Source organism: Myotis myotis, unplaced genomic scaffold (genome assembly GCF_014108235.1).
Source record: "Myotis myotis isolate mMyoMyo1 unplaced genomic scaffold, mMyoMyo1.p scaffold_m19_p_3, whole genome shotgun sequence".
NCBI classification, from domain to species: Eukaryota; Metazoa; Chordata; class Mammalia; order Chiroptera; family Vespertilionidae; genus Myotis; species Myotis myotis.
The window spans coordinates 197,368,503-197,394,653 of NW_023416335.1; the positions used below are offsets into that span (position 1 = coordinate 197,368,503).

Genomic DNA, 26,151 nt, shown 5'->3' on the forward strand with positions numbered 1-26,151 from the left:
CAACCAGGTCAGTGTTCTTTTCTTCTCGGAGGGTGAACTTCACCAGTGCAAGTTCGTTTCATAGGTTACTTACTTTACTGATTATAAAAACAGGTGAAGCTTTGACACATTGTTAAATGGGAAGAACAAATTGGAGAGAAATGTAGACAGTGTGATTTCATGCTTTTAAAACATAACATCTATCTATCTATCCATCCATAATCTACCTCCTATCTGTGCTCACATGAAATTGGAGAAAAGAGTGGAAGTATCTATACCAGGCTAACAATGGCTATTCACAGGAGGGATAAAGCAATAGGGTAAGAAAAAAAATGTAATAAAATAGCAGTTTTTGAAGTTGTACATCTTCACAAAATAAAGATTGTGAAATTCTATCTATAAGATTATTATTAATGCATAGAAATTAAATGTTCACATAGACAATGACTATAAAGTCACTCGATTATGCATGCAGACCAGAACATGGACAAAGGAAAGTGTCATTTTGATCAGGAATTAGGTTATGGATATTTTTAAAATTGTGTAGTTATTTTTAAATAGTGTTTGCAGAGTTATAAAAGTAATTCAAGTCAAATGAATCTCTTTTCTAAAACCACTGAAACACACTTACTTTAACTCAAATCTGATAAAAAAAAGATTTACTCATGTATTCATTCACATTATTCACTGGGAAAACCTTTCATTATCAGCACTGATAGCTATAACACTTTATGTTTCACATGCAAATGTTTACATATATGTGTTTGTATAGAGGTCTCTATATAAATATATATTTATTAAATGGGCATATACTTTTTTATTGAATGCTCTGGACAATGAAAATAAAAGTAATGCACATACTCACTATAAAAATTACAGAAAATGTAGGAGAGCATAAAGTAAAAATCAATGACAATCTTATCTAGAGATATCCACAGTTAATCTTTTTGCATTTGTCTTTCCAGATCTTTTTATGTATGTGTACTCAAAAATGGGATTATAATTTACTTTATCTACTTTTTCACTTAGTTAATATATTATGGCTATATTTCCAGGAAAATAAATGCAGATACATGTAATTTTAAATTAGATAGTTGACATTTCATCATAGGAAATTATAGTAATTAATTTTACAAATTTTCTATTAATGGCCTTTTGGTTTGATTTTATTTTTTAAATGATCATAATGCTGAAATGGCCATCTTTACCTACACATTTTTTGCTCTGGTCCTGTTGCTTCCTTAAGAACCATTCCTGCTGAAACCGGTTTGGCTCAGTGGATAGAGCGTTGGCCTGTGGACTGAAAGGTCCCAGGTTCGATTCCGGTCAAGGGCATGTACCTGGGTTGTGGGCACATCCCCAGTAGGAGATGTGCAGGAGGCAGCTGATCGATGTTTCTCTCTCATCGATGTTTCTAACTCTCTATCTCTCTCCCTTCCTCTCTGTAAAAAATCAATAAAATATATTTAAAAAAACAAAAAAGAAACATTCCTATGAGCAATATAACTCTAGAAGTTTATACTTGAGTATCAAAAATACTAGTAGATGAGAAGCCTTTTGTTATCAGGACAGTGTATCATAGGTACAACCAGTACAAGCTATAGTTTTTCTCATGGATAAGTGACCCATATTTATCACTTAATTCTTTATTATATTTGGGGAAAACAAAATTGTATCTAAAAGTAATCATCGTGATTATCCATAACTAATGAGGTTCTATTATCTATATTTCAAATTATTCCCAATTATTTTTAGGTCCTACTCTCTTACTGGTATGAGATCATTAATGGTGGCCCTTATAAAATGCACTGACATTTATATAGTAGTTATTCAACTATTTTTAAAGTGTCTACAAAGAACACTCTTTGCAACTGTTTTTAACTTTATGTTGAATGTGCAAGGGGTATACTCTATCAAAAATATCCTAGTAGAGGCCCGGTGCATGAATTTGTGTATGGGTGGTATCCCTGGTCTAGCCGGCGATTGGGGCTGATAGGGGCCATCTCGCATAGTCCTGATTGGGGCCAATTGGGGCTAGCTGGCTGAGGGAGGTTGGCTGTGGGAGTGCACTGATCACCAGGGGGCAGCTTCTGCATTGAGCGTCTGCCCCCTGGTGATCAGTGCACATCATAGCAACTGGTCGACCGGTCTTTGGATCGACTGGTCATAACAGTCGCTTAGGCATACACACACACACACACACACACACACGCACACACACACATATATATATATACTAGAGGCCTGGTGCATGAAATTCGTACACTGGGGGAGCAGATCCCACAGCCCTGCCTGCACCCTCTCACAGTCCGAGACCCCTTGTGGCTGGATAGCCTTCTGCTGCTGCATGGCCTACTGCTTGAGCTTTAACAGCTGCTGCATGTGCATGGCCTGGGCCACCATGGTCTGTCCTGCGAACACCATCGAGTTGGTGAGTCAAGCGTGGAGGCAGGCTCACCCTGAGTTTCCTGCACTGCCCTGAGTCACCGAGTTGTTCTGACTGACTGCCTTCTATGGAGAACAACACTGGGGTCAGACCTAAGCCAGCAATTGGACATCCCTCTCACAGTCCGGGACCCCTAAAGGGATGTAGCAGTGCACCAAGTGACAGGTGGCCAAGGAGGAGCCCAAATTGGGGCCAGGCGTTGTGCCGCTCGTGCTCATCCCAGCCCGCTGCTCCTGCTGCCACAGCTCGGTAGTGCTGCTGTGAAGTCAGGAGAGGCTCCCACCGTGGCAGCTGTGCTCACCAGCCATGAGCCCAGCTTCTGGTTGAGTGGCGCTCCCCCTGTGGGAGCACATTGACCACCAGGGGGCAACTCCTGCATTGAGCGTCTGCCCCCTGGTGGTCAGTGCGCATCATAGCATCTGGTTGTTCCAGTAGTTCCATGTAACGGTCACTGAGGCTATTATTACATAGATAGATTTGAAATAATGAGCTACTATCCATTTTTTGTTTCGTTGGACTTTTATTTAAGAGAAAAATGGATAGGAAAAAAATAAATCAAAGAAGAGAGATGTCAACTCTTGTGGTCTACTATGTACTAAGAATGTAGCTAACTACTTTTTCATATAGTAATTCATTACATCTACCCAATGATATTGGGGAGAGGTAGATTGTGGGGCGTGGCTATAGGGTTAAGCCTTGGACTGACCTGTTGGCAAAGTCACAAACAAGTCCCAGCTTAGAGGGCACAGTCCTCTTAGCATAATTAGGCTTGACCTTATAAGCTCCCTAGATCTTATCTGGGAAGCTAATGGGCTGAGGGAGGTGCAGGAAGTGCTGCCAAAACAAGTGAAACTCACAAGAACAGTGTAACTATGGTAACCACTACCTTGTTTACCTCTGACTGTAAAATAAAGGCTCAGCTTGCCAGTGGATCTTTCTCTGTGGCCTCAGCTAGGCACAGGAAGATCCACGGAGACTAAAGAGAGCTATGCTGATCATCTGAACACTGTCTCCGTGTCCTTCATTCTTTGCCGACTCCGTGCACACCTTTGGGAACCCCTGGCCCGCTGGGGCTGGACCCCGGCAGTAGATATTATTTGTTATAGCTGCTGTTTGTATGAAGAAGTGAGGTGTGGGTTGATGAAATAAATTCCCCAAGGTCCCATTGTTAGTAATTGGTAGAGTGAGTATTCAAACCTATGTCTATGTAGGTAACACATTTTGTCTCAAAAAATAAGTGTCTTAACAATTTGAGCTTCCCAGTGATAAAATATTTTGTCTGTGAAAGTAGTAAGTGTATCATCATGGGAAATATGGAAGCAGGTGTTGGTGGATCATACATGAAAGATGTAATGGGAAGTGTTCCAGTACAAGCAGAAGGCTGTGCTTATTTCTCTAGGCCTCATCTAGAAGGTTAAATATTTTGTTAAACTGAAAACTGTACCAAGTTATAACTATTGATATTAGGCCACAGAATGATACTCAACTACTTCAAACTTAAGTGAAACCTAATTTCACATATGAATATGGTAATTTCAAAACCAGAGAATCTAAGCCATATTCTAATGAAAAAAATCTATATTACATAGGTTACTTTAGTTTTTAATGGTGATGTATTTGGAATGATGGTGTTAAATAAATTTTAGTGTCTCTTTTGCTAGGGACACAATTGTTTGGTTGCTTCAATATTATCTCTTAATGAAGATTAGTTAACTCATGCCAGCCTGATGATTACTATAGTTCACATTTCTATATCTCTATTCTATTATTAAGGGATTTCTTAGATTTAATATATCTAAAATATAACTAAGTCACTAGAAAATAGTGTGATTTAGACAAAATAGTGTGCTTGCATGCTAACATATTCTACTATCCACCGCCCCCAGTTGGTTCTATTAAAAATAGTGCTGTAAAAAGAAGTAAAGATCAAAATAAATTATGCCCGCTGCAAAGCATTTCACAGAAAGGCTTTTATGTGCAATTTAACAGTTCATGAAAAAAAGAATATTACTGAAGGCAAGGAACATTCTTCCTCTGAAAAATAAGTGAAACCTGGGTCTTTCTTAGGATTTATGCATTCACTTCGGGAGGTAGAAGATATTCAGGGCTGTGATTCATTTAAATATATGACCAAGTGGCCTGTGCTTTGGGTTCTGAGTGAAAGCCTTCCATACCAGTAGTTGAGCTTTGCTAAAAGAAAGTTATTGGTTCTACATCTAAACACCCTCAGATGTCTGCCCTTAGTTCCTATGATTTGAACTAAAGAGAAAGAGGCAAAGAGCTGGCTTCTATTATCCTGAGTAGGCAGCACATTTTATCAAAAGGTGTATGGACTTCAGGAAGAAGAAAAACTACATTTGAAGCAGCTGACTCTACAAGTAACTTAAATTTGTGAGCCTTTCTTCATCTATAAAGTGGGCATAATAACACCCCACTGAGTTATTTTGAGAACTGAATGCAAAAATGTTCACAGGAGTAAACTGCACAGCATCTAACACACAGTAAGAATACAATACATTTTAGCTTCTTTCTTCTGTCATTTCTCTAATAGAGCAACTCTGGAAAACTGTAAATGCATCTTTAAAAGCATTCTCCTAAAGCTTGAGAAATGACAGTCCCATCAGCAGTCCCAGCTGGAGGACAGCTATCAGCTGCCCCGGTGGCAAGGTACCTCCTGAGGCAGATCTAGAGCTCCATGGGCAAAACTCAGAGGCCTGGAGGCAGCCAAGACGTGAGGGAGGAGCAGCTTCCAGAGCTTGGAGAGAGAGGTCTGCCCTTACCAGCCCTTCTTTGGGAAAAGCCCATGTAAACTCCCTCTATTCCTGCAGACCAAGGAGAAGGTGAGACTTGGACCATGAGAAGACAGAACATGGCCTATGCTTTAGAGCCGCGGTCGGCAAACTGTGGCTCGCGAGCCACATGCGGCTCTTTGGCCCCTTGAGTGTGGCTCTTCCTAAGCCTTAGGAGTACCCTAATTAAGTTAATAACAATGTACCTACCTATATAGTTTAAGTTTAAAAAATTTGACTCTCAAAAGAAATTTCAATCGCTGTACTGTTGATATTTGGCTCTGTTGACTAATGAGTTTGCCAACCACTGCTTTAGAGAGTTCCTCAGTTCCTAGAAACTCTTCATTGAGGATGAGGGACTCTAACCTGGCCCTCAGATTCTTGGAGGAAGAGGAGCAAAAGCTTAGAAAGTCGGGTTGTGGGATTAATGTTAGCTACTTTTTTTAGAGCTATGTGTTTTCCAGCTTAAGAATTATGTTTTACCCAATATAGACAGTGTAGCCTATGGTAAAATCCTTTATAAATTCATTTTAATTGCTTTCATTGATAATTAAAAGTTAGATGGAATTCATGTATTGGCAAAAGTAGGTTTTAAAAGATAAGACTGGGGAATATTTTTCTTTGAATACAATTTAACCTTAAGTATAAGAAAAAAAAAAATCCCAGTCTTAAAAAAAAAGTACTTGTGAACTAAATACTATTTTTCACATTCATGTACTTGAGCTCATTCTAATACAGTCCATATACCTGAAGTTTGTTTAGTGTAACAAGAGATTATTCAAGGACAGTGTTTCTAAGATGACCTGCCACCCCTGTATTGGAAAGTCTGGGCATTTGATTGCTCTGGAGCCAATTATAGCCTCCTCTTTACTTAAGTGATCTTCAGTCTCATCAAGAAGATCATCAAACTGACTCTTAGAAAGTGTGACAATCTGAAGTAGTACTTTCAATAGATTTTCTACCTTGAAAGTGCTTCCAGGCTAGTGTTGCTCAGTGGCTGAGTGTCGACCTATGAACCAGAAAGTCACAGTTCCATTCCTGGTCAGGGCACATGCCTGGGTTGCGGGCTTGATCCCCAGTGGAGGGCATGTAGGAGGCAGCCAATCAATGATTCTATCTCATCATTGATGTTTCTATCTGTCCTTCTCCCATCCTTTCTGAAATCAATAAAAATATATTTTAAAAAAGAAGTAAAACTTCAGAAAAGACTCCACACAAAAGCAACTTAGAATATAAGCAGTTCTCTCTTAACTACAATCCTCACTGATCAAAAAGATAAGCAAGATTTCCCAAGTATCTTCCTTTGTGGTGTACACTCTAATTGGAAAGATAGCCAAGCATATTGGGATCAGAAGCAAGAGAATTTCTATTTATTGATCACTTGGTACATTTTAGGCTACAGTAGTACAACTGTGTGATTTAATCTTGCAGCATTCTGATGATGATTATAAAAAAATCTGAATTTATTGGTGAGGAAGTTGACATCAAAGAGATCACAAAGAAAAGCTGGGGTCTCAATCCAAGTCCACATAACTTAGACTTGTTCTCTGAAAAAAATCCTATACATGAGATTTCATGATTCTGTAGAATGTACTAACTCATCACAGCATCACCTCAAAATAGGATGTGCTACATCATATGAGGTATCCTATCTAATAAAAGAGAAACATGGTAATTGGCCTACGACCGCTACCCTTCCCATTGGCTAATCAGGGCGATATGCAAATTAACTGCCAGCCAAGATGGCGGTTAACCGCCAACAAAGATGGCGGCTAATTTGCATACTCACAATGATGGAAGGCGAAAGGGGAAGGATAGAAGACAGTGATCAGAAACCCAGGCGCAGGCAAGAGCCAGGGAGCAGGGCAAAGGTCGGTCCTGGAGGCCACCTTTGCCCTGCCACCAGTGGGTGATCAGAGAAGCCTGGGGGGTGGGGCAGGGAAGCAGACACAGACAGTGATGCAGAAGCCGGATGCAGGGGCAGGGAAGCAGCTGCCACCAGCATCCAGGCTTCCCTGCCCCGCACCTGGCTTCTGCGATTGGTGACCGCAGAAGCCCAGTGCAGGGGGCGATCACAGAAGCCGGGTGCAAGCGCAGGGAAGCAGCTGCCCCCAGCGTATGTGGCTGCGGCTTCCCTGCCCCCCCCACCCGGCTTCTGCTTTCCGTGACAGCAGAAGCTGAATGCGGGGCAGGGAAGCAGCCTCCGCCAACGCCCTGCCCACGGCTTCCCTGCCCCGAACCTGGCTTCTTGGATCAGTGACCGCGGCTTCCCTGCCCCACACCCGACTTCTGTGATCCATGACCACAGAAGCTGAGTGTGGGTCAGGGAAGCAGCCGCTGCCAGCATCCCCAGCCACACTTCCCTGCCCCGCACCCAGCTTCTGCAATGGGTGACTGCAGAAGCCCAGTGCAGGGGTGATCACAGAAGCCAGGTGCTGGGCAGGGAAGCAGCCTCAGCCAGCTTCCCCGGCTGCGGCTTCCCTGCCCCACACCCGGCTTCTGTAATTGGTGATGCCTATTTTTGCATGACACTTAACTGACTACCATCCCTGGAAGCACAGAAGAAGAAGCCCCCAGAAGAAGAAGCCACCCACCTTTGGTCCTGGCGCCAGCGCCTGGGGCTGGCTGCAGCCCAGGAGATGGACAAGCTACTGGCCAGAGGTCCCAGGCTGCAGCCACCCGGAGAAGCTACCAGCCCTGTGGTCCAGGGCACCAGCGCCTGTGGCCAGGGAAACAGTTTCCCTCTTCTCCTACTGTAGTCATTACTTCAATATTCCCCTTCTGAATTTCTCTCCTGTGTTGCAACCCAACTCCACTTTTCATCGGAAGGATACGGAACAGAGAGAGCAGTGTTAAAAGCTTACATTTTTAAGCCGGTAAGGTTGGTACTTAAACATATAAATGGAAAACTAGAGTCCTTAAGGTAACAAAGGCTACAAAGGACAGGAACAGCGCATGGCCTATTATATCCAGCAATCCATATGGGGGCTGAAAACTTTGCAATGATGACAATTAGTGAAGATATGAATCAACTAAAATAGTTGACAGGGACAATTCTTCCATCTTTGAAAATATCTACATCAAATCTGTTTAAATAGATTTTCATCTGCATAATATAACACATTCTGACAAGACCATCACCACCACCAATGTGGTCAGTGTTTTGCCGTAAAATGTTTAACTGAGGGACCGCCCCCCCCCCCTCGAGTGCACAAATTTTGTGCACCAGGCTACTAGTTCAATATAATTGAATCCTGCTGCCAATGCTGGTTGGTTGGGCACATAAATCTGATTTCAAGTGGGAAACTAGAAATTATATTGGTGGAAATCTTGAGTTAGTATTACTCTGAGTGAGAACCCTAAGGGACTGACTGAAAGTAAATGCAGTAAATTGTATTTACTTTTATTTCTATCTTAGCACTGGACAGTTGAGATTGCTGGATAAGTTTCAAACTATTAATTGCTGAGGAATTTTTTTTAAAAAGAAGAAAGTGGTTTCTATGAATGGAATTAGTTATATAATTCATAGAGACTGGTCAACAGGAGTGAAGATGAGAGTGTTTCAAATCCCTTCCTGGTCCAATGAGTATTGTGTTTATAAAATACCTGAAATTGCAGATGTGCAGGTTGAGGGACAGGCAAACAAAAACACTGAAATAAAATGGGTAAGGGCATGGACAATTCAACAGTGATCCTTGATTCTTCATGTGTTTCCATTGCTTATGATTTTATTCATCATCTTCTATTTACAAATACCATCCATGCTCATAAAACTATGCAGCTCTGTTAAAGCCAGGCACAGTGCTTGGCTCAGTGGCCTTCCAATGCAAAATTCTAGACACTGACAAGAGTGGTATTTCCTCTTGCTCATTCCAAATTTACCTGTTGTTAATTTCATTGTGCCTCTCCTCCCCATTGTCAGGCAAAAAGAGGATACTCAGACCTCAGAAAAATACTTTAGACCATTTAAATCACTACATCCTAAATTTTTCTTTCTTTTTGAGGGTCCCCTGAAGTTTTAAACTCTCTTTTTGTAAGTACTCTTCTTTGGTACCAATTGACTATGGGCTTACTACCAGCTGTATTACAATCGACACACTACAATTTCAGGAAATACAGCAAATTTAATGTGAAGACCATGAGACTAGCTACCATCATTAGCTCTTCAAGAAAGATAAACACTGATATGTGTTTATCTTGATGTGTCCACAGTATCAAATTCAATGTCTCCCTCCTGGTAGGGTAAGGGGGGAGATGAAATAGAATACATATCTACAGGTGTCAGACTCTACAAATATTCCATTGCACCTCTCCAGCATTACTCGATATCAATATCCCTATTTCTGTCTTTGGGGAAACTGAGTGAGTTGCCTATAATCATGAGCTAGTAAACAGCAGGGCTGAGATTTGAATTCATGTCAGTCTGACTTTTTAATTTCACCATGTGATTCTCCCACCATACTCATGCCTGATACAATACTTGTGGAAGGTCACCTTTATGGGGCTATCACTTCTCTAGTGCTATCCAGCCTCCAGAGGCAAAAGCCTGCAGCCCAGTAAGGCTGTAATCCACAAATGGCCTCATGGCCAGCTGGAATGCCAATTGTTATGGTCAGTCGCATAATTAGTGTGTAATTAAGAAGTGACAATTAAGGTGCATACAGTACTCAGTCTTGGGGACTGAGTGTCTATTTTCATTACCACTGTAGTAAATAGTAAAAAAAAAAAAGGCAGCAGGTAGGATGGAGTATGAAAGGTGGAAGGAGGAGAACTAAGGGAAAATGGATTTGTTTATGGCTAAAATGCCCTGCAGAGGTAGTTTTGCCTGAGTGGCATTTTTAACATTTACCCTTATTTTCATTATAATCATGTTTGTAACATTCTTTTACAATAGTATGGTACTATGTGTTTGAAGAATTTTAGAACATTAATGTTCAATGGCACTTAAGTCTTCCACCAGAAAAGTACCAGGGCTCTGCTTGGACAGTCTCAGTGTCAGAGAATTCACTATGTATAAGAAAATAAAGTCTTACGTTTATATCGACCAAGACACTGTATTCCCACAGCTAACTTGAAATTATTCTATAAGCACGTCCGAAAGAACTGTGTGGCAACATACTTTCCTAGACCAGTTCTACGGACACTTTGAAAAGTCTTTAAGTTCTGTCAGCATTTCTGTGTGAGAGACCTGGCCACACATGCTGTCACAGAACTAATGCACTTCGGTCACTAAACATATACACACAATTCTGGTGCTTTTCCATAATGTTTCAGTTTTCAAAATCTAAAACAAATAAGCATTTCATAAAAAATTATTTAAGCTTTTTAAAAATTACCACTTAATTAACATGGAGACCAATTATATTAGAATAATTTAAGTTCTTACTTATCCCACACCTGAGACATGAGTGAGATACTCCTACAGGGGTCTCCAGTGAGGGTAACCCAATTTCAATGTCACTGCGTATCCCCCCAGGCCCAGTGCCTCACAAGAGAACCATTCTCCAACTTACCTATGCTTAAGAGTCACTTGGAATGCTGTTTAAAGGGCCCTCGTAACTACTTAAAGGGCCACAAAATCCCGTAATTACAGTATTTACCCAATGATATATATTCAGACTTCTCTTAGACAAATCTTAATTGCATTATCTCTGTAGAAACATCAACTATTACCACTAACTTAACACGAGTTGTTCTGGGAGCTTAGAAATCACCTATCTTTAACTCCAAATTCTATAGAACTATTTAATCTACAGTTACACCTCTACTTAGTGGCAGGGTAGAGCTGGAGCCAGATCCTTTGACTTTTTCCAGAATAGTAGTTTCTTTAGTAGGACTATTACAGCCATTTTTAGGTGTAGCTATCCGGTAATTGACACCACCCATCAGTATTAAGCAAAAAATCTTCAAAGACAGTTTCAAATGGCCTTTACTCTGAGCCTTAATTGTAGGGAAGGGAACAGTATTTCATACGGGTAATAGATTAAATAGAGATTGAAAAACTGACTATTAGTGAGACACCCTTGTAGATATTCTGGAATACATGAAGATGGGTAACACACAGTTCTTGCCATACTGGAGTTGACAACTTACATGTTGCTAATCATTTTGGCCAGGAAAAACGGGACATTTCACTGAATGAGCAACAGTAGTATAGTAAGTCATCAGATTCTACAACACCTTGAAGTGCTTCATAATTAGCTCTACCTAAAATTGAAACTCCAGTACTATTAACTGGCATAGTAAAACAGCACATGGGAAAAAATATCTCAGAGTGATAAATCAATATACTTATAATTGATATTGTTTAGAGGTTGTGGTTGTTTGAAATGAATAAAAGGAAATAACTTATAGCTGCTGTTGTTATGATAAACCAAAATTATCTAAAGACTCCTATCATTTTCTAGCTAGGTCCTGTGCACATTTATTCATTTATAACATACAGGAGAGAGTTCCTTACTTGTGGCCTCACCATTCATTTCTTCAAGTTCACTGTTAATTCCAACATCTATGGAACTCATTATTTTGTCAATCTGCAAGAAACAAAAAGCATATAAGTGAATGATTACATTCACTTTTAGCATTGCATTTTAAAATAACTTTCAAATGCTACAAGCATATACAGGGTGGGGCAAAAGTAGGTTTACAGTGGTGAGTACAGAGTTTATTCTTGTATTATTACTTATGGTATTACTTTCCATTCGCACAACTATAATCCCACTTTTGTTCCACCGTGTATTCTTGATGTTATTACTATTGCAATACCACAATTAAGAGACTGACAAAGGTTTAAAGGGAAACAGACATCTCGTGAATTGCTTTTAAAAACATAAATTATGTTTCCCTTTCTTAAGCTTTGAAAATCAACTTTTCTTTGTATTTCCTAAAATGAACTTTGTTTGGAACTACCTGGGTCAGGACATTAGGAATTGTGCATTCTTTAGAATCAGAAGGGCGGGGCACGTGTCTCCTCTGACTGCTGACGGGTAGGTTTCAGTTCGTAGGCACAGCCATTGGAACCAGGTTCTCCCATCCAAGTACTAACCAGGCCCGAACCTGCTTAGCTTCCGAGATCAGACGAGATCGGGCGCGTTCAGGGTGGTATGGCCGTAGTGAACCAGGTTCTCACTAAATGGTCTGACCAGCCACAGCTGACTTGTGGCATGTAATCACAAGAATTGAGGCATGGAAACAACTTCATTCTAAGAGGTAAGTTAAATGTTAATTAATCCTGCCTCGTTCCAAAAAGAATTTCAGATGTTACTCACAGCGTTAATAAATATAAGTAAAGGGTAGACTCGAAGAAACTATCTATCTAGTAGTATGAAATATATAGGAAGAAATGACTTTGTAAAAAGCTTTAGCCCTCTATGGCTGAATCCCCCTCCTTGTCATCTTAGCATCCCCGGTCAGACAGCAGTTTTCAGAAGGGACAAGAAGCATTACTTCAATGTCTCATTTTGTTCACCCTGAAACAGATGCAGGGAGATTGAGTGATTTTTCCTAAACAGCTCAATTCAGAATGTCAATATCAGAACCATTCCAATTTCTAGTTCTCAGAATATTATAGTGACCTACGGTGTTTCAAAGCCCAATCCAACTGGCACAGTCTTTTGGGAGACAAAATGTGACATGTTTGAATAAAATGTCAAAGGAGACTGCGGTCCAATCTTTGAAGAATTTCAAGAAAAAAAGCAAGAAATGTTTTTATTTCATGATGCAGTCCTCTTTAGGGACAAAGGATGATATTTCATAATCCTACAAGGGCCCTTGCATTCTGAGTAATCCTATGAAATTAAATACTCTGTCTTTAGGTAGAGCTTAAATTGCTGATACGTGACCTCAACACATTTTTTCTTTAAAGTCACTCTGATAGTTATAAAAAGGAAATACTAAGTAATTTGTAAGATTATGTGGAGATCCTCTGAATATCTAAGATTCTTTAAAGAAGGGAGACAAAGAAGCTAACAAAGAGTTTAGTAAGTAAGCAAAATGATATAGGGCAGCAAAAACAAGGAGATTTTTCTCAATTTGTCAGCTGCAGTGCTTGGGAAGACATAATGTGAACATTCTCTTGCACCTCATAGCTAGTTATTACTTCTGCTTGATATCAATTTCTATGGAAACAATAGATTTCCCCACATGTGTGAAACTCTATTTGTTTTTAAATTATCATGTGCTGCCCCTAGAATTTTCCCTTCTACTAAGAGCTGTATGCATTGTTAATTTTTTTTCCTATTTGCCTCTGAAAGACTTAAAGCTGAAAATCCTCCCCCCAAAAACTTCCTCGATTCCAAAGCTTCATATAAAGAAGAATAAGGCTTACTTCTTCCCATTCTGAGGTGAAGGATGGCGTTCTTTCAGAATTCCCTTTCGAGCTGTGTTCAGTAGTGGAAGATTCACTCCAGTTAACTCTCGATGGTTTCTCAGTTGAAGGGTAGGCAATGAGATCAGAATCTGACTTAGACACATTTTTTGATAAATGCATGTCAATCAGGGCTTTTGGCAATGACCTGATTCTCCCCAGGGTGCAGGCTCTCTCCACAAATCCCCCCGTGTTCACAATCCATTGGTCCCCATTCCGGGATCCACTTCTACTTGTTCTTGTACCAACAATGGTATGGTTTTCGACTTGATTGGGTTTTTTGTGAAAAATTGTTCTACTGACCACTTTGGGTTTAATTTTCTTTACCAAAGGTTCTGAGTTATTTTCTATGGGAGACTGCTTGAAAGACAGAGGATTCTTGGCCAAAATGATTTCATCTTGTCCTTCTTCACGTTCATCTCTTTTCCTGTAGAGATGAAATGGGTTTTCAGGAGACTCACAGGCTGGAGAGGATCCATGGAGAAGGCCTGCAAATTGCCCAGGATCATATTCCTTTGGGGGATCACTGTCCTCCTGTTGAGAGAGGTCATCTGCAAAAGAAAATAAAGAGGTCAGGTATCTATAATAATAGAAGTGTAATATGCTAATTAGACCAGATGACCTTCTGGACGAAGCCAGGGCTTCGAGGAAAGCCTGGGTCCTAGGTGCCTGCCTGCGGCTGGAGGGAAGACGGGGTCCCAGGTGCCAGAGGGAAGCCGGTGCCGGCAGCTGGGGAAAGGAAGGCCTACTATTGCACAAATTTCATGCATCGGGCCACTAGCATATTTATAAAAGAACCTGAAAGCCCTGATACAACAGCAGTGCCCTTTTGAACTTATGCTATACCCAGGCATTTGATTTATTGCTACACAATGATATCCCCATTTTATGAAACACCATGACTCTATTGTACTGCCTATAAAATAAATGTGCGCCTGTGTGTGTGTGTGTGTGTGTGTGTGTGTGTGTGTGTGTGTGTGTTTCTGTGCACCAAATCTTCCTGATATACCTTAGGGAGTATTTCAGAAGTATGAATTGGGTATTAACTGAGTAATTGCATATCCTTCTAGCTTATCCCTAGGGTGTATGTTTTATATTAAATAACAAAATTGGGTTTTCTTAATATGAGACACCCACATCCTAACCCAGTAATAAATGAGTCACTGTTCAGGTGGACATCAGGCATGTAAATCAAGGTCATGCACAATGACATCCCTCTGCCCTTCTCCCAGCAAATAAATCCAGAAACAAAACTTGAAAAGAAGTATTATTAAACATAATTTAAAGTAAATAATCCTAATATTGTTACTTTAAGTATAAAATTAAGAAAGATTCTATACAAACTATATAATTTAGACAAAAAGGATTTGTACAAGCTTAACACAGGCCAACAATGTGATCTCTATCACTAAAAAGGGAGAGACTCTTTTACAAGAAACTGATATTGAGCTGTTAACACAAAACTCTCTTTTCCTTTCTTCTCTGAAATAACATTAGTTACCTTTGAATTTCTTCAGGTCTTTGAAAAATGTAATGCATTCAAGAAACCAAAGAAAAATGCTAATTTTTATCACTTTATATTTTTTCTAAGATTAAATCATAAATGTTCTATGAAATTTAAAATATACCACACTTTTTTTATTACCTAATTTGTGTTTTAAAGATATGGTGTCAAAATCTTGGCCAAATAATTTAACAAAGAAAGTCAGTTTACTTTTTTGACAGTTCATTTTAATTCATTTAGCTAAATATTTGCTACAAAATTACCCAATAAGCCCATAACCCAGTCTTGTGAATAAAACACTGTATAGCCAATGTGGTAGATAATAACCACAAATCCAAAGCTCACATGCTGACTCACATTCTAAAGAAGTTAGTTATTATTACAAACCCCAAACACCTACATTTTTAGAAATTAACAAGTAACATTGTGAGTAGGTATATCTATTTACTAGGTACTTAATGAAGGATTATATTGACATCATCTCATTTAAACTCAAATTAATCCTGTGAAATGATTACTAAACATCATGACTTTCTGATAGAAAGAGATATGGCCAGAATACTGAATTCACATATTGACACAAATCAGCAACCACAATAGACATTTACCTAGAGGATGCTACGTAGAGGCAAATAGATTTTCTTCATTGAAGTTTGGTCCCAGGTCCCTATACTGTTCTCTCCCTCGGAATTGACAGAAGCATGTCCCCTGACCTCACCCTTGTTCCTATTTGACTTCTCCAAACAGAAGATGTCCCCTTTCCCAGACCTATCACAAGGGTATCCTGAGATGGAAGAGAAGAAGAGTGACAGGAAGAGGCGTCCAAGAGATCACAATCTAAAAGGGAAACAATTGGCACCCATCCAGTACTATTATAATTACTTCATCGTCCCACAAAAACTCTCTCCCTATCGAGTGTAGCAACACTATGTCCTCGTCAAAAAACCGATTTTGTCCTCCCCTCGGGACTCTTCTTAAAGTAGAATAGTGTGTGTGTGTGGGGGGGGGGGGGCGCGTGGGGGAGGTGAGGCAAGGCAGCTCTGAACTCTCTAAAAGGGTAGTGTTTAAATAAGACCTATTCTATACATGTTCTAGAAGTCAAAATGAACACTTAACTTAAATTGCAGCAGTTTCCTCAGCCAGTATAAAAGCTAAGATTCAAACTAAGGTTTATTGGATTCCCACACCAAAATGTCCTGGAACATATTTCACTGTTCAGATAAAAGAAAAATCTATTTGTTTTCTCTCTTTCTTCCTTGGCTACTTGGCTCCCCATAGCACTTTACAACGTAAGCAGGTTGGTGTGGGATGACAATAATGGGTTAATAATTGTAAAGGGGAGGAGGAATTTGAAAAGGAAGTTCAGAATGTTACTTTGAAAGTTGCTGAAGAAGGCCCAATAGTTTGCGTTTGAACGGAAACCTGAAAAGAATCAGCCTGCTGCAAGAAAAAGATGCTGTAAATCTCAGTCAAAAGGTTTGTGACCATGTTCATGACAAAGAGAGTGTTAGGGGCACAATACTCAAGTTTTCTGTGGTTAGTATTATTAGGTAACAATCCCCTGTGCGTTTTAACAAAAAAATGACTCTAATCACCACCCCAAAATGCTGTATATTGTCCAAGTCCTCGCATTACCAGCAGTCACTTCCCCAAGTAAAAGAGAATTTAGTCAACTTATAAGATTAGGCTTTTGAATCACACTTCTTAGCATCATGACAGTTGGTAACATTTTTACAAATATTATCTGTTTCTTTCAGTGGCCAAACTCTAAGGATGACAGTCAAAGACAAAGAGAAGTTGATCTGAAACCTCCTGAAACACCTGTTTGGTGGACTGATTACAGCTATGACCCTGCTCTGCCCTGGCTCCCTGCAGCCATTCCTCCCACATGGCTCTGGGTGTGGCCAGGCGCCTTGCTTTGGTCAGTGAGACAACAGCAAACGTGATAGGAACGTTCAGAGAGCCCTGAAAAGCACTTGTATGGTAGACCTTGTTCTCTTGTTGCTCTTGGAACCTTGCAGCATGTGAGCAAGGCCAGGCTGGCCTGCTGGATGAGGAAATGATATGTGACCCAGCTGTTTGAAGTTGTAGGTGTTATTATTTTTCAAGTATAAAGAGGCTTACAGACTAGGAGTTGCCACTTGGAAAAGACAGATTGTTATACTCAGATCCCAAGAGGAGGGAGATGCCATGCCACCAGAGAGGCACCAGGATTGGGCAGGAGGCGGAATGGGTGAAGGAAAAGGTGGGAAGAGCCTTTATTGTGGTCCCTTTGGGAAACCATAAGCAGTTTTAGGGTTGGCTATTTTGACCCTAGGGCATAGGCACTGTCACTAGTGGTCTGGTGTGTGGTGTTGGTGTGATTAGGGCAGGTGGATGGTGGCTCTCTGTGAGAACCTGAGAAAGGGTGCTGTTGGGATATGGCTCTGGATTTCCTGGTTTGCATATGAAAGGCATGTATGTAGGTGAGTTTTCTATCCCTGAGAATTTGCTAGCCCTGGGAGGGGCCACCCCTCCAGAGTAAACAAGGTCTTAAGATGTCAAAGCATCAAACAAAACAAAACAAATAAAAAGGCACCTTAATATCCCAGCCACCCACCCTTATCTCGGTCCATAGTCAGCAAAATTCCAGTTGGGTCTAGGTAGTTTCGCCATAAACATTTTTGCCACAACTATGTCTGCTGCAAACATTTTTGTTGCAAACATTGGCCATAAGGCCATTTTGCCATAAAAGTTAAAATAACTGGCTGACAGTTTGGTTTACATTTGGCAAACTTCATGCTTTTTGTCAGTTTGGTTTCATTCTCCATTGATGAAGTTCTCTCAGTACTTCCATTTGTATCTTATATAAATTTTAGCCCTCATAATGGTCTATACTGTGATGAGTAAACATGGTAGTCTTAAAATACTGGATGACAATAACTACATATAAAGCCAGATTGCAAAGCTATGTGTAAAGTTAGATAACATACCATAGTAGAAAATGATAATATATCAGTTTTTGTAAATCCTTTGGTGAGCACAGTCATACCTCACACCTGTCAAAAGCTACATATGGCAAATATAAAACAGGCAGCTAATTCACAAGTCTTCCAGAGCATTAATTACCAATTCTTTAATTGGAAACTGATACCACTTTTAATTTTTTTTTAATTTATTGACTTTGAGAGAGAGGGAGGGGAGGAGGAGAGAGAGAAACATCAATTTTGTTCCACTTATTTATGCATTCATGGGTTGATTCTTGTATGTGCCCTGACCAGGAATCAAACCTGCAACCTTGGCATATTGGGACAACTCTCTAACCAACTGAGCTACCTGGCCAAGGCTGATACATCTTTTAATAAAGAAAAAAAGTGCAGAGCCAAAAGAGAAGACAAATCCATAATCAAAAAGAAAAAGAAAGAAAAATGTGTAATATAATGAACAAAAACTTTCAAAGACAATATATTTTCATTTTTCTCAGCAGAGTTTTATATTTTGTTATTAATTTTTAAATGTTTCATTGTGTCCTTTAATGCTCCTCTTTCATTTTTTGTTCTTTTATCTTTTACCACGAATTGTCTTACAGCAAAGATGTTTACTGCAAAACTACAGGACATGCTTCTAAATTTGCGAGTGAGGCCATCCAGAACTGACCAGCCCCAGGCCAGCCAGCCTATGAACCACAAATGCATGCATGAGCCCAGCCAAGACCAGTTGAAGCTGACCCAAACCAGAACACCCGCCAGAATCATGAGCTGACCAAATGGCTATCATTTTAAGCCATTAAGTTTTGGGGCAGTTTGATATATAGCAGTACATAACTGATTCTGCCTGTATTCCAACTTTTAAAGAAGAATTAATACATTTTTCAAATATCTATCAGTGTTGTGAAGACTGAGTGAAAGAATAGAAGTAAGCCTGTGGCACAGAACACATTAAGCATGTGTTCATGTTATTATAATAATAATTTTTTTAACCTACAGGGTTTCATTTTTACAAAGAAATGCTGTAGTAATTAATTGTATCAGGCACTCAATACAGATTGGTATTTTTGACATGGTAAACATGGGATTTACTCCTTTGTTTCTGCTTGTCTATTTTTAAAAAGTATATTGTATTTTGGAAAGAATATCTGCATTTTATTACTATTTCTTTAGATGAAACTGAGGAAAAGTATACAGATTAAACTGTTTTTATAACTTGTCTCATTTGATTTCACACTTCTCTTTTGATAAGTGGTTATTTCATGCCAAAGTACAGAACTAAATATGTGTGAATTCCAATCTGATAGTTATTCAAAGCACCATTAGCATTTCAAAGAAAAGTCAGAGTAAGTACCCAGTAGTAAGCAGTTCAGTCTCCCTTTATCCATCTTTGCCCTGATCTTTATCACCCATACAAATACCTGAATAACAATAAAACCAAAAATGTCATGTTAAGATAAAAACAAATGATAGAAAACAAGCTATTTCTTCTTCTATTATAGACCATACCTTCCGAGTATTGGGTCATTGCATTCCTCTTTAAAAAATAAAAATGTCTTCATTTTCAGGGATTCTAGTGCTGATATTGATATTATAGAAATTCTAAGTTCATTTTACAAATATGCATAAATGCCTTCTGTGTACCAGGCACTGTCCTGTGTGTCAACGTTTCAGCAGTGGCAGAGCAATGCCCTGCCCTCAGGGTAACGATATTCCAATGAAGGAAACAATTGCAGGCAAATCAAAAGAATCTAATTTCTGATGATGGTAGGTTCTATACAGAGAATAAAGCAAGTAATGAGATAGGAATTGCTATTGAAAGGGCGAGGGCTATGCCCTCCATCTTACCCTGGATCCTCCATGTTGGGGCAGAGGCCATGTGCTCAGAAGAGTGCCTTCTTCCCGGAAGCCCAGGCCCCTGCTGGCCACGCCCGGGATTTCTTTGAACTAACCAATGATAAGCAAGGGATGTGCGCACCATAGAGATGACCACATCCTGTGTAACAAGACCCGACTTGTGCCTGGCCAATCGGCAGGGCCCACAGTCAGCTCCCCTCCCCTCACTATTAAAGCCCTGATTTTCTCATGGGTGGCACTCGGTTTCCGGTCGCTGCGTCGACTGGAGGCCCGGGTCGGGTTAGCTAACTCAATAAAGGACCTTCTGCTTTTGCATCGGACTGGCTCCCTGGCGTGGTTTCTTGGGGATCTTGAATTCTGGGCATAACATTTTGGGGGCTCACCGGGATCCCCAACACCATCGAGGGGACCCCCAGTCCGGAGGGCCTGACTGACCGCGGTAGGTCTTGTTTGTGTCGTGTCTGTTTTGTTTTGTATCTATCCGGTGTGAGCTCACTTCTGAAATCTGTAAATGCCTGTAAATGCCTGTAATAATGATCTAAGTGGATGCACAGGATCAACAGGCGGGAGGAGCTGGGGGACACCTCGATCCTCCATCTGAAGGGGTATAGCTTTGCTTCCGCGGAGTCGGAAGGTCTGTAGAAACCCCCTTAATCTGAGACAGGCAGGAGGAGTCGGGGGGCACCTTGATCCTCCATCTGAAGAGGGGAAATTTTGCTTCCACAGAGTCGGAAGGTCTGTAGGAACCCCTCAATCTGAGAAAAGGCGGGTCGCTCCTGCTGGTTGGTGCGCAGCCATCGTCTAGCTTTTGGTTTTTGCTTCCATGGAGTTGGAAGGCTGTACTTTTTTGGGCCCTTTAGTTGTTTGTGTTTCCGTTTTATTTTGTGGACTTGCTGGATTAATAATTTCAAGGAGATTGGGGGAGGCTTTAGAGCTCCCTCAGGAATGGGGAAGTTGTTAGGAATTGAATGGATTGTTTAAACTCTGAATGAATGTCTGGTGAAAGTGTATGAATGTGGAGGGAGGGGGACTGCTCTCACCCCTCCTTTGTGTGGCGGTCGGGCGGCCGCCTGAGTGAGGGTCTGTGGAAACAGGTCACCCCCTCCCCAAGTATTCTAAAATTAAAATCCTTCTTGTAATTGAAAAGCGTTTACAAATTTATAAATGCATCCGGGATTTCTGTGCACATGTAAAGGGAAAAGGCCAGTTTAAAAACGAGTGCGCATAGTTTTGAGCTGGACTTGACTTTTTGCTGCTTACAGAATAAAAACCCGAGACTGTTTTCACCTTAAAAATAGTGAAGATGAACCTAAGAAAGAACTACAGGCTGGTTTCCCAAGGCCATTTAAAGTAGCTCTTTTGAAATTTCCTGCCCTGAGGCAAGTATCACCAGGAAGTTGATAGTCAAGTTTACATATGAATAGCTATGACTTCCCCAGCAGGGTGACCATTTTTGAAATTTAGCAGCTATGCCAGGCTTATTGGCTGGAAACTTAAAACTTTTAAGTGCAAATCATCTAAAAGCATTGAAATTTATAATACTGAAATGTTGACCTAAATATGCCTAATATGAGGTCTAAATGATAGAAGTTAATCTGTTAATTGAAAATGCCTTTGCTTATTAATCTGATTGAGAAGAGAGGATTGATTTTGTGACCTCAACTGAAGATTTTTAATACAAAAACCAGTTTAAACTTAATTGATATTAAGATAATTATAAAAAGTATAAACAGCTAATGAGATTTCTGTTTGTCTACAATATAATGTTGGCCATCTATCTTTTAGGGATTTTGGTTTGCTCTTCCCTTGTTTATTGTGAGAATAAGGAAATCATCTTTTCTGTCAGAGAACAGTGTAGACAGCCACAATGTTGAGCTGTGGACTTGGCAGCCGCCATGTCAGCCACATGGCATGCCGCACCCCTGGGGGCCGCCATCTTGGAACAACAAAGGCCCCGCCCTCTGACTTAGCCAATCACAAAAGGAGTGTCTGCTTACTAAGGGAGGATAGAATTTCAGAGGTGGAGTTTTAAGGCGGAGTTTTACTGCGGAAATGCGGATGGGGCAAAAAGTGTGCTAGCCTCGCGGATTTATTTAATACTTAATAAATTAGCAATCACGGTCTTAATATAATTTCAGTGGTATGATAGCAGTAGAACCACAGTTATACATAATATCATAAACAAATTAAGAGTAATTGATTCCATGGTCAAGACTAAATCCTATTATGTTGAGAACTGTTTTTAAGTGTTGAAAATGTTTTCCTAAGTTTTACCTAGGTTACCCAAGAAAGATTTTTCTTTTTTCTGTGTCTCTTAAAATGTATTGCTAATCACCTAAGAATTAAGGCTAAGAGTTCTAGCTACCTGGAAAGCATGGCCTTGGTGTGATAGGAGAAAAAAAAGAAATGTTAAGTGAATAATATACCAGTGAGCTGGGACTAGTCACTAATGATGGATTGTGAGAAGGGCTGAACATGGCCTAATTTCTCCTTCCTTGGTACCGCTGAAACGTCAGAGGATCCAATGTGTTTAATCCTCTTGAAGGACATTGAATGGTTCTTTCCTTCCTCTTTAACTTTTAGGGGATTGTATAAATGGATTACTGATGTAGATTATCAAGAATCTCTAAGGGACTTGTCCTGTATCTGGAGGAATGGCTTCTAGATGGTATTCACCGTCTCTGGGACTTTCGGAGGGAAGTCGAAACTCGGACTGGCTAAGGGTTTTAGAAAGATAGAAAAGAAGCATTCCTAGACAGTTTTCTACCGCCTCTGTTCAGGGACTTGTTCTGTATCTTGACACAACTGAAACTGATTTGTTGGTATTTTGTGGTATAAATGTGGCATGCACCTCAAAGTTCTTAATGGGGAATGTATCTAGTTATCATGTCTATTTAGTCTTGATTTCCTTGTTCAATATGAGTACCGTTTCTATCTGGATGAGACATAGGTCAAGAATCCCGTCCTGGGATGTGGGAAAGGGAGGCCCCCACATCTGTTCCTGTCAGGCCCCCATCAGGGAACTTGGGCGGTGTTCCTGTTACCTGCTCAAGATCCCAAGACTGTATTTGTTTATGTAAGTGTGGAAATATATTCTGTGCTAGGTTGGGATTTTGGAATTCTGGGGTAGATTTAAAAGATATTTGTGACTTTTCTAGTCTGATTGGGACATTTAAGGGTGGGGCTCACAGTTCCTCAGGGCAGAGATTCCATGGCCCTTCCCCCTGCCTGTGCTGAATTAAATAATACAGGCCAGTGTCATTTAGCTTGCTGGTTAAAGGAAAACAATGGACCTTAGAATCTGTAAAGGTGGGCGGGAATGAAGCTGGTCAAATGTACTGAAAGAGTTTGGTACCTGTTGCTGCTAGCAAAGGAGGGGCTGATACCCACTTCTAGCGCACTCCCTTGAAAGAGGCCTGGTTGCTGCTCTGCCACAAAGGGAACTGGTAGAAAGACAAAAAAGCAGAGTGCTGTAACTGATAAACAGGGTTACCTAGAAGCCATCAGGACTTTGAAGTTCTCCAAGAGAGGAGGAATCTGACTCAGAGACTGGTGAGGATTGGGTGGCTTTTCTTTAACAATCTCTTTCCTTGAGAGGGCTCCAGAGGGTGCACGAGGACATTTGGCCGCGCCTCCGTGCCATCTACGGGACCAGCCCAACCCCAACTCCTCATCAGCACAGACCAGGAGATTGGGTCTACATCAGAAGGCACTGCTGGGAGACCCTAGAGCCACGTTGGAAGGGTCCCTACACTGTGGTGCTGAAGACCCCCACCGCTCTCAAGGTAGACGGCGTCATGACCTGGGTCCATCCGGAAAGACTTCATCACCAAATGGAGCATCGATCGATCGAGATCAACGCAACCCGCTCAAGCTCAAGCTATGGAGTGCTTGACCTGCCTGATGCCGGTAACATGACTCGCGATCGCTCCTGTCACCAGGAGCCCCCACAATACTGTGTAATACACTTAGATAATGCCTGCATCTTCAAGGACATGGCTCCAAAGAGACAAGGACCATTTATAGGATCACATGTTTAGTGGTAGATTTGGCTACCTGAAGCGGCCATGATGCCAATATTATGTTTCATTGTATTGATATGTTATATTAACCTTTGATTCTTTTGCAGGTTTGAATGTATGTTGGCTATCCTGGAAGGGAGCTGTGTGGGGTGACCCCCAAAAGTAAAGGGTGTCTAGCTGCCAAGAGGACAAGTGCCCAACTGGGCAGGAAAGGGTGCCCATCAGGTTTTGGTCTCTGTTGAGAGACAGCTAACAGTTGACAGCCTGTAATACTGTCTTGCAGGCCTGAGTCACCATGCCCATGTCAGGGGTAGTAAAGCTGGAAAAAGCCTGTTTAGACTAGAAAGTCTGAGGCATGGACCAACAATTACTGTTTTGTTTTAAATCCATGAAAAGAAATTAGCAAGGAAAGTCAGAAAATCTTAGAGTAAATCAGTATGTTTTTCTCCTTATGTAATTCCTCCGAAATCTGGCAATGCTAAGTAAGTACGTTTCTTTGCATAGATTCAGTAAGACTGGTTCCTAATAGTGGTTTTATTAACGGAAAACTTTGACTGGAGTATCATGTTTTGAAGAGCCCTATCTGAGCTCTAAAGACTTGAAGCCACTAAGAATGCCACGAAGAAAGCCTGGTATCCTGCCTGGGAGCCCTGAAGATGGCTGGCGCTGGAGCGTCAGGCCCATGCCCTACCATCACTGGCGGTTGGTAAGAGTAGAAGGGGAGGAGTAAAGATGCCTCTGCATCCCTGCAGAACCCCCACACACTCTGGGCCGCAACGAGTAGGAGGGCTACTGAGATGGGCCTTAAAGCCTGGAGCATGGGCTCAGGTGGAGTTGCTACAGGTGAGGGATTCACCTAACTCAGCAGATACTGCAGGCAGGCCTGATGGCAGCTGGATGGCTTGGCTTCCTGGCCCTACGGGGCACATTAAGGTTCAACCATGAAATTCCAGCAAAGGTAGTCAGTTACCATTCTTGTTGTGTTTATGCAAACATCAGGACAGTAAATAAATTAATCTTGATTTGGCTTTTTAATAGCCATGGAGGAATTTTAAGAAGAAAAATCCTATTTCAATAGAAGTTGTTAAAGCTAAAATGGTTTCTTTCCCTTTCACCGGACCATTTGTTAAGTGTATAAAATAGTTCAGTTGATAGTTCTGTGTGCTCACTACGGGCCCCTAGCGACGGTGAAATAAAAGTGCAGTCCGTCTCATGATTGAGCCGGAAGTTCCAAGACAAGGGGGGAATGAAAGGGCGAGGGCTATGCCCTCCATCTTACCCTGGATCCTCCATGTTGGGGCAGAGGCCATGTGCTCAGAAGAGTGCCTTCTTCCCGGAAGCCCAGGCCCCTGCTGGCCACGCCCGGGATTTCTTTGAACTAACCAATGACAAGCAAGGGATGTGCGCACCATAGAGATGACCACATCCTGTGTAACAAGACCCGACTTGTGCCTGGCCAATCGGCAGGGCCCACAGTCAGCTCCCCTCCCCTCACTATTAAAGCCCTGATTTTCTCATGGGTGGCACTCGGTTTCCGGTCGCTGTGTCGACTGGAGGCCCGGGTCGGGTTAGCTAACTCAATAAAGGACCTTCTGCTTTTGCATTGGACTGGCTCCCTGGCGTGGTTTCTTGGGGATCTTGAATTCTGGGCATAACACTATTGCCAGCCCAGGAAAGAAGGTATGGAAATCCTCTGAGGCTATTCTGAAGGCCAGTATAGCCACAAAAAAGTGGTGAGAGGGTGGTGTATGAGCCAGCGGTCTTCAGAGAAAGGGAGAGAGAGAGAAGTGTAGTTGCAGTCTGGAACCAATGGCCTGAGAACCAGAATTGATGGTGTATGCAGTTCTAGTCTGAAGAGCCATGTTACGGTTGAGTCCAGGCAAGAAAACGGTTGATGTACTACTTCAAAGAGTGTCAGGCAGTAAAAGTTTCTCCCTTGTTCAGTGTGGGGGCCAGCCTTTTGGTTGTATTCAGGCCTTCAACTGATTAGATGAGGCCCACCCATATTAGGGAGGTCACCTGAATTTACTCAGTCTACCCACTTAAATCTCATCCAAAAACACCCTCATAGAAATACCTAGAATAATGTTTGACCAAATATCTTGGCACCCCATGGCCCAGTGAAGTTGACACATAAAATGAACTACCACAGGTGGATAGGAAGGATGAAGATGAGGTCAGAGATAAAGGCAGGAGTAAGATTTACATGGTCTGATTTACACT

The 26,151-nt window shown here is 41.2% G+C and overlaps 1 protein-coding gene across 9 annotated transcripts in view; it reads right to left on the bottom strand.

Moving 5' to 3' along the window:
• The window catches only part of ANKS1B (ankyrin repeat and sterile alpha motif domain containing 1B), an 839,347-nt gene that overhangs the window by 429,181 nt on the left and 384,015 nt on the right, over positions 1-26,151 (bottom strand). For all 9 annotated transcript variants that reach the window (XM_036299864.1, XM_036299863.1, XM_036299862.1 and 6 more), the window contains 2 exons: positions 13,541-14,130; positions 11,675-11,747 (listed from right to left, as the gene is read on the bottom strand). In XM_036299864.1, coding sequence (XP_036155757.1) covers positions 11,675-11,747; positions 13,541-14,130 — 663 coding nt within the window. The remainder of the gene's footprint in view (positions 1-11,674; positions 11,748-13,540; positions 14,131-26,151) is intronic.